This window comes from Otolemur garnettii, unplaced genomic scaffold (genome assembly GCF_000181295.1).
Source record: "Otolemur garnettii isolate 467f Iridium unplaced genomic scaffold, OtoGar3 scaffold00142, whole genome shotgun sequence".
Lineage (NCBI taxonomy): Eukaryota > Metazoa > Chordata > Mammalia > Primates > Galagidae > Otolemur > Otolemur garnettii.
Window position 1 is genome coordinate 3,269,604 of NW_003852537.1, and position 8,416 is coordinate 3,278,019.

An 8,416-nucleotide genomic window follows, 5' to 3' on the forward strand; every position below is an offset into this window, starting at 1 on the left:
AATAAGAAAAAGACTAAATACCAAGAAAATATCTCCTGAAAGTTTTGTTTCCATTTATTTCAAGGTGTAAAAAGATGGTTACAGCTTCAAAGAGATTCACTATACATAGATCCTCTAATGTTCTTACACTTTCTCTGAAACGTTTTGCAAATTTTACTGGTGGAAAAATTGCTAAGGTATGTAGATGATGTTATTATTAACCTTTTATGTTGATCTTGGAAGGCATGTCAGTAGCTATTAAGGGTCATAAGCAACCTAACTAAACAATTTTTATTGACTGATTGTCTAAGTTCTTTCAGCATTTGATAGCAGGAAAAGAGGTGTTAAGAATAAAGCCAGTAGTTTGTTATGTGTACTTAATGAGTGTATGTATTTTTATTATATCCTTAGCTAGCTAGACTTTCTAATGATAAAATAATAACTTGTTTGCATTTAGCTTCATAGTCCAATTTTTAGTATCCAAGGTAATGATGGGGAGTGGAGGTACACAGAGAACTTGTATTATTTAAAATCCAATCCAAAGAGTACTTCCCTGCCAGATGATGCCACATTTTCATTAGAGTTCATGTTTTTATTTGTTCATTTGTTTTATGATTGGTAGTACACTGAATTTTCCTATTTTCTCTTTTGTTTGTTTGGGGGTTTTTTTAGTTATTTAGAGATGAGGTCTTGCTCATCACCCAGCCTGGGGTGCAGTGGTGCCATCATGGCTCTCTGCTATGACTTGAAGTCCAGGACTTGAATTTCCCATTTTCTTTCTGCTTTCTGAGATTAAAAGTAGTCAAAAATTTAATTGCAGGGTTAATAAACAATCCATTCCTGAATTATTAAAAAATAAAAGTAAGTCATGACCAATATCTACAGCAGTAATTTTCAACTGGTGTGCCATGAGAAGATCTTAAGTGTATGGAAAAATTTTTAAAGATCAAGCCCACATCACAAAGTCCCAAAGCTGCAGATGCTGGTGCAGATGTGCAAAGAAGGGAAGACTTTTACATTGTTGGTGAGACTGCAAACTAAATGAGTCTCTATGGAAAGAAGTATGGAGAATCCATTTCAAAGAATTCAAAATAGACCTTCTGTTTGGTCCTGTAATCCCATTACTAGCATCTACCCAGAAGAAAGCACATCATTTTATCATAAGGACATTGGCACTAGATTGTTTATTGCAGCTCAGTTTACAGTCACCAAGATGTGAAAACAATCTATGTGCCCGTCAACCCAGGAATGGCTTAACAAGCTGTGGTATATGTATACCATGGAATACTATTCAACCATAAAAAAGATGGAAACCTTACATCTTTTGTATTAACTTGGATATAGTTGAAACACATTCTTCTTAATAAAGTTTCACAAGAATGGAAAAGAAAGTAGGGTGGGTGAGGGGAGGAGGAAGAGGGATTGGTGTGCTCCCACTTAATGGGCACAGTATGGTCATATGTGGCACAACTTCTGGGGGCAGGAGATAACTACAACAAGGTCTGTACCTAACAAATGCAAACACTGTGACCTCACTCGTTGTACCCTCAAATTAACCTGAAATAAAAAAATACAAAAATACAAAAAAAATTTTTAAGATCATTAGTTAAATTATTTTTGAAAGAAGTTCAAAGCACAGTAAGTATATTCCTTTTTTTACTCTTTATGTTGACCAACATAATTAAAGTGTACTGTGGACATTCAACTGTAGGTTCAAGTGTGCCTTGAGATTAAAAAAGGTTGATAAAACACTAGAGTTATGCCATTCCTATCTTCTTTTATGGATTTAAACAATATACTTAATATAAATGTAGATTCCTATCTGTTTAGAGGAAATAAAAATTGCAGTGGGAGGCCTTAAATACCTTTAGATTCAGGTAATCATGTACTTTGAAAGCTGGTAAAATGTGTTAGGTTTCTGCTGGAATAACACAGTGTGTAGTGTCTTATAGATCTCCTATTCGGAGTCTCTAAATACCCTTATTTAAATATGCAGAATAGTCTGCCCTCAGAGATGACATTGTTTTCCTTCTTTTTCCATTTCTGTTTAGGATGTAAAGTACCCTGAGTATCTTGATATTCGGCCATACATGTCTCAACCAAATGGAGAGCCAATTATCTATGTCTTGTATGCAGTGCTGGTGCATACTGGTTTTAATTGCCATGCAGGACATTACTTCTGCTACATCAAAGTAAGCTGTGCAGAATTTGCTAATAACTATTGCTATAATACAGCACTTTCTTGTGAGGAAAGCTGAGACTTTTACAGCAAATATGTGAATGTCCCTCATTTTTTTATATTTTTTACTGTATTCCATGTTTCTTTAATTAATCTCTTTATTTCTCTTTTAATGGCTCTCTTTTGCAGGCTAGCAATGGCCTCTGGTATCAAATGAATGACTCCATCGTATCCACCAGTGATATTAGATCGGTACTTAGTCAACAAGCCTATGTGCTCTTTTATATCAGGTATTGACATGAAAACAGTTTGCCATATTTTCTGTTATTTCATTTCTTCTCTTACCAATATATTGAAATTTATTGCTGGTCATGATAGTAGCTCATGCCTATTTCAGCACTTTGGGAGGCCAAGGTGGGAGGATCAGGAGTTTGAGATCAGCCTGAGCAACATAGTGAGATCCTATTTCCCCTCACCCCAAAAAGAAGAAAGAATTTTTTTTTTGAGGCGGAATCTCACTATCTTGCCCTTGGCATCTTACCTCACAGCAACCTCAAACTCTTGGGCTTGAGAAATCCTCTTGCCTTAGCCTCCTATGTACCTGGGACTACAGGCACCTGACACAAATGCCTGGCTGTTTTTTTGTTGCAGTTGGCATTGTTGTTTAGCTGGCCTGGGCCAGGGTTTGAACCTGCCAGCCTCAGTGTATGTGGCCAGCACCCTAACCACTGAGCATGGGCGCTGAGCCAAGAAAAGAAATTTAATATTAGTTATTTTTTAATAAAACAGCAGCTTAAAGATTAATTGTGCCATGTACCTGGAGAGTGAGGAAGATAGTTTTTGAGTGTGGATTTTGAGTTTGCTTTAGTTTCCAGCTCTTTTGCAGGGTAACATTGAAATGTACAGAGGAAAGGAGAGGTGATAGCTGAGGAGGGTGTCCTCTGGTGCTGGTGAAAAACGTAGTGGGCCAGCACTATGGTGTCAGTGGATAGATACCTCAGGAAGGGGACTTCAGCTGGCGCCTCCCAATGGCTGAGCACAGCCAGTCACCTTCCTGGTCAAAGCCTGGGCCAGCACCACTACTGTGTCTGTCTTACTATGACTACATATTCTTGCTCATTCCATTTATGGAAAATATCTGATATGTGTTCCAATGTGTCCCTTTTAAATAGCTAAAAATTAAGAATATCCTAAGATCTGTCCAACAGTGGCAGAATGTTCATATCCAAAATTGAAATATTTATGCAGCTTAAGAGTGATTTCTATGAAACATTTTGTTTTTAATTTTGAGAAAGTACTGAATGTATGTGGAAGAAAAGCAGTGTGGAATATTAAGCACTGATAATGAAAACTACCATATGGATAAAGCATGGAAGGTAATTGACTAAATCAGACAAGGAGCTGCGTCTGAGGGGCAGCTGAGGAACAGTGTTTTATTTCTAACTTTTCTGGACACTATAGATTTTCTACAGTGATATATATTTATAATTAGTAAAATACAAATAAGTACTTTTCAAGTAGTAGCATCATTAGAATACACAGTTATAAAATACCATTTACCCAGATAAAAGTATTTACCTTTGTTGTTTCCTGATCTGAGTACTTGACATTAACCTAAACAAAAGGAGAGAATGTGTGTAGTTCTGTACAGTGTAACATGAAAGTAATTATTTTTTCATCACTTTTCTACTTGAGGTGTTATAGTACTGTTGAATTTGTAAATGATTCTCTTCTAAGGAAATGCTGTCAACCTAACCAATATTACTCTCCCTGTGTCCAGGTCCCATGATGTGAAAAATGGAAGCGAACTTGCTCATTCCACCCATAGCCCTGGCCAGTCCTCTCCCCGCCCAGTGATCAGTCAGCGGGTTGTCAGCAACAATAAGCAGGCCTCGGCAGGATTTATCGGACCACAGCTTCCCTCTCATGTGATGAAGGTGACATTCCATAGAGAGAATATAATCTTTATGTTAATTTTTAAAATATATTCTTTAATTCTGAAGTTAACTTTGTAGTTATAATATCCTCATAAATAACTGGATTTATTGTGAAAAAAGTTTATTTAGGCCTTTTATTTTAAAGTATTTTAAATACATAGTAGAGTAGATGATCAAGAGGAAAGTCTGGGTTATAAATATATGTAAACTTTAGTTTCCATTTTGGACTTTGATTCTACACAAAGGGTTAAATGTTTGGGGTGTTCCTAACTCATGCTGGACTCCAAGAAAGTGATTTGTTCACAAGGCCACTTCCATTACATTCATTCAGTCATTTCAGGAGTGGAGCGTTTCTGGCTGCTGTCTGTCTGGCTTGACCATACTCCTTGATGGTCGTGTGGGTGGACCAGCAGTGAGCCTGTATCACAGGCACAGTGCTCTAGTAGGGGCCTTGCTCTGGTCAAACTTATGTGGGTGATTGAATCTAGCAGTCTGCATCATGGAGTAGTCTGTATCATTTGTGCCAAAGTATCTTAACATCTTTACAATTTGTTCAAAATTATACACATTGTCTACTTGTATGCCTTTTTATTAATGGACATCAGATAGTATTTGAATTATAGTAGGAGTCAAATGCCTTTGTGAGCTGGGAAGGCAATGACTGGAGTTGGGTTCTACTGCAGAGTGATATCAGGGTGCTGACGCACCAGAGGGCACATGCCCTAGGGAAAGGGGTGGCTGTCATCGATTTTCCAAGAGTTTGATTTGTTTTTGTTTTGTTTTGTTTGAATTTTGTATTCAATTGTTTTAGTTTGAAGGTTTTTTAAATTAAATTAATTTATTTTTTAATTGGACAGAGTCTCACTTTGTGCCCCTCGGTAGAATGCTGTAGCATCAGCTCACAGCAACCTCCAACTCTTGGGCTCAAGCGATTTCTTGCCTCAGCCTCCCAAGTAGCTGGGATTATAGGCACCCGCCACAATGCCCACTTTTTTTGTTTTTGTATAAATGAGGTCTCACTCTGGCTCAGGCTGGTCTTGAACTCCTGAGCTCAGGGCAATCCACCCATCTCAGCCTCCCAGATTGTTAGGATTACAGGTATGAGCCATCACATCCAGCCAGAGTCTGATTTGTTTTTATCATGAAACTTTTCATTGTTGAGACAGCAACTAATTCAGATATTTGAGAAAACATTGTGAAGGTTAAATAGTTCATCTGTAAACCAGCTTTCATTCCTAGGCAACCATGGAAATGTGGCAATAGTAATGGTAACCTGAGCAAAAGAACTGTGTGCATAAAATTTAGAGACGTGGGGTGGTGGTAGTGATGATGTCTTAGTGAGTGTACCTGAAGCAGCCTCACTCAGTTGTTTTTTTTTTTTTTTTTTTGAGACAGAGCCTCAAGCTGTCCCCCTGGGTAGAGTGCCGTGGCATTACAGCTCACAGCAACCTCCAACTCCTGGGCTCAAGCGAGTCTCTTGCCTCAGCCTCCCAAGTAGCTGGGACCTCAGGCGCCCGCCACAACGCCCGGCTATTTTTTGGTTGCAGCCGTCATTGTTGTTTGGCGTGTCCGGGCTGGGGATTCGAACCCGCCACCTTAGGTGTACGTGGCTGGCGCCTTAGCCGGTTGAGCTATAGGCGCCGAGCCTGTTTTTGTTTTTTGGAGACAAAGTTTCACTCTGTTGCCCAGAGACTAGAGTGCATTGGTGTCAGCCTAGCTCACAGCAACCTCAAACTCCTGGACTCAAGTGATCCTCCTGCTTCAGCCTCCTGAGTAGTCCGACATTCCCTGCTAATTTTCTATTTTTAGTAGAGATGGGGTCCCATTCTTGCTCAGGCTGGTCTTAAACTCCTGAGCTCTAGCGATCCACCTGCCTTGGCCTCCCAGAATGCTAGGATTACAGGCGTGAGTCACCACACTCAGCCACATGACTGTCTTCCCTTGGTCCAAGGTCAGCAGTGATACCTGCTTCCTGGCACTTCCTTCTGTCTGTATAGTAGTAGGCTCCCAACACCTGCTCATGCCTGCCATATTTAGAACAGAAAGAATTTGATCTCCTGTTTGTATCGTAACAAACATATTTGCCCTGTTTCTTGATAAAATGCTAGAAGAGACCCGTTAAATGTACTCATGGGTAGGAACAGATGAAAGAAGGAAGCATTTGTAGGTATGTGAAACTTATAAGTTACAAAAAGAAAAGGACAAAATGGGAAAGGGCCATAAGCCAAAATGGATTCTGTTTCTAGGACCATGTTTCTGAAGTTCTGACCTTGGCTGCGGTTTTCTTCCCTCCAGAATCCACCTCACTTAAATGGGACTGGACCATTGAAAGATACACCAAGCAGTTCTCTGTCAAGTCCTAATGGAAATTCCAGCGTCAACAGGACAAGTCCTGTTAATGCTTCAACTTCTGTTCAAAACTGGTCAGTTAACAGGCCTTCTGTTATGCCAGAACATCCCAAGAAACAAAAGATTACTATCAGTATTCACAACAAGTTGCCTGGTCGCCAGGGTCCATCTCAGCCTAACCTTCATAGCAATTCTTTGGAGAACCCTAATAAGTCTGTTCCCTCTTCTACTATTACCAATTCTTCTGCAATACCGTCTACCTCGACTGCATCTACGATGTCAATTTCTAGTAAAATAACAAAAACAGCTACCCTGAGTGAAGCCTGTTCCAAGCCTGTGATGAATGGCAAGTCTAAGTTGAACTCAAGTGTGTTGGTTCCCTATGGCGCTGAGTCATCTGAAGACTCTGACGAGGAGTCCAAGGGACTAGGCAAGGAGAATGGTGTTGGTGCGATCTCAGACTCACTCGCCCCTGGTCAAGGTGCTGAAGATGAAGAGGTCTCTCAGCACGAGCTTCAAGAACCTATTACTCTAAATGGTGCTAACAGTGCAGACAGTGACCTGAAAGAAAACGGTCTGCCATTTGATGGTGCAGATTGCCAAGTCCAGCCTGCTCTGCACTCAGAAAATCCCTTTTCTAAGGCAAATGGTCTTCCTGGAAAGGTGAGGCGGGGTGGGGGGGTGTGGTTTTGCTTTGAGTCTCTCTTAGGGCATTTCCCTTGGGATTTCAGAAGGCATGGCATTGGCCGCTGGAGTTGACATATCTTTGTTTTTTATTGTAGTCGATGCCTGCCCTTTTGCCATCTCTCCCAGAAGACAAAATCTTAGAGACCTTCAAACTTAACACAGTGAAAGGCTCGACAGATGAAACCAGGTAAAATAAGAATAAGTTAGAGGGAAGTGAATTGCATAGTAGGAAAAAGCAGTGTCTATGGATATGTCAGCATTTTAACTCCATAGAAGTCATAATGAACGTTTTGAATCCTGGAATGATTTGATAACATAATATGAGGAATATGTTTATTCACCTTTTCAGAAGAAAAAAATTAGTATATGGGATTGAGTCCGTGAAAACTCAATGAACCCAAGCTGACGTTTTCTTCTTCTGCATAGCCTCTTTTCTGCGTAGGGATGTTGTTGGCATACTTTTTAAATTTGATACCAAGCACTGTCTCATTTAAACTTTTAATGGTGAACAAATGTGTGAAATTGTACTAAGGTTATAAGGCAAGGGTTCTCAAGTCTACTAAGGAGCAAACACAGTCATGCCTCACTTAATGACGAGAATACATTCTGAATATCCTCTGTACCAGCAGTTCTCAACCTGTGGGTCGTGACCCCTTTGGGGGTCAAATGACACTTTCACAGGGGTCGCCTAAATACTTCCTGCATATCAGATATTTACATTATGATTCATAACAGTAACAAAATTACAGTTATGAAGTACCAACGAAAATAATTTTATGGTTAGAGGTCACCACAATATGAGAAACTGTATTAAAGGGTCACGGCATTAGGAAGGTTGAGAACCACTGCAGTTTATACAATCCCCTAAATGCATTGTGAGAAGATTTGTCATTGTGTAAACATCCCAGAATGTACTCTCACAAACCGGTTCAGTATGGTACTGTGCTGAATACTGTAGGCAGTGGAAACACAATAGTAAGTATTTGTATATCTAAACCATCTAAACTTATAAAAGGTACAGTAAAAATACAGTATAAAAGATAACAAATGGCATACCTGTATAGGGCATTTACTATGCAGGACATAGCTCTGGGCGAATCAGTGACTGAGTGGTGGGTTGCCCAGGACATTGCTATACACTGCTGTAAACTTTATAATAAGCACTGTACTCTTAGACTATGCTAAACTTATAAAAAAATTCTTCAGTAATAAATTAACTTTAGGCTTGGTGCCTGTGGCTCAAGCAGCTGGGGCATCAGCCACATACACCTGAGCTGGCGGATTC

At 39.7% G+C, this 8,416-nt stretch overlaps 1 protein-coding gene across 2 annotated transcripts in view; it reads left to right on the forward strand.

The window, feature by feature from the left end:
• USP42 (ubiquitin specific peptidase 42) overlaps nucleotides 1–8,416 on the forward strand; it is a 45,706-nt gene that overhangs the window by 25,442 nt on the left and 11,848 nt on the right. For both annotated transcript variants that reach the window (XM_012810772.2, XM_023518602.1), the window contains 6 exons: nucleotides 65–176; nucleotides 2,031–2,171; nucleotides 2,348–2,448; nucleotides 3,939–4,095; nucleotides 6,391–7,107; nucleotides 7,227–7,318. In XM_012810772.2, coding sequence (XP_012666226.1) covers nucleotides 65–176; nucleotides 2,031–2,171; nucleotides 2,348–2,448; nucleotides 3,939–4,095; nucleotides 6,391–7,107; nucleotides 7,227–7,318 — 1,320 coding nt within the window. The remainder of the gene's footprint in view (nucleotides 1–64; nucleotides 177–2,030; nucleotides 2,172–2,347; nucleotides 2,449–3,938; nucleotides 4,096–6,390; nucleotides 7,108–7,226; nucleotides 7,319–8,416) is intronic.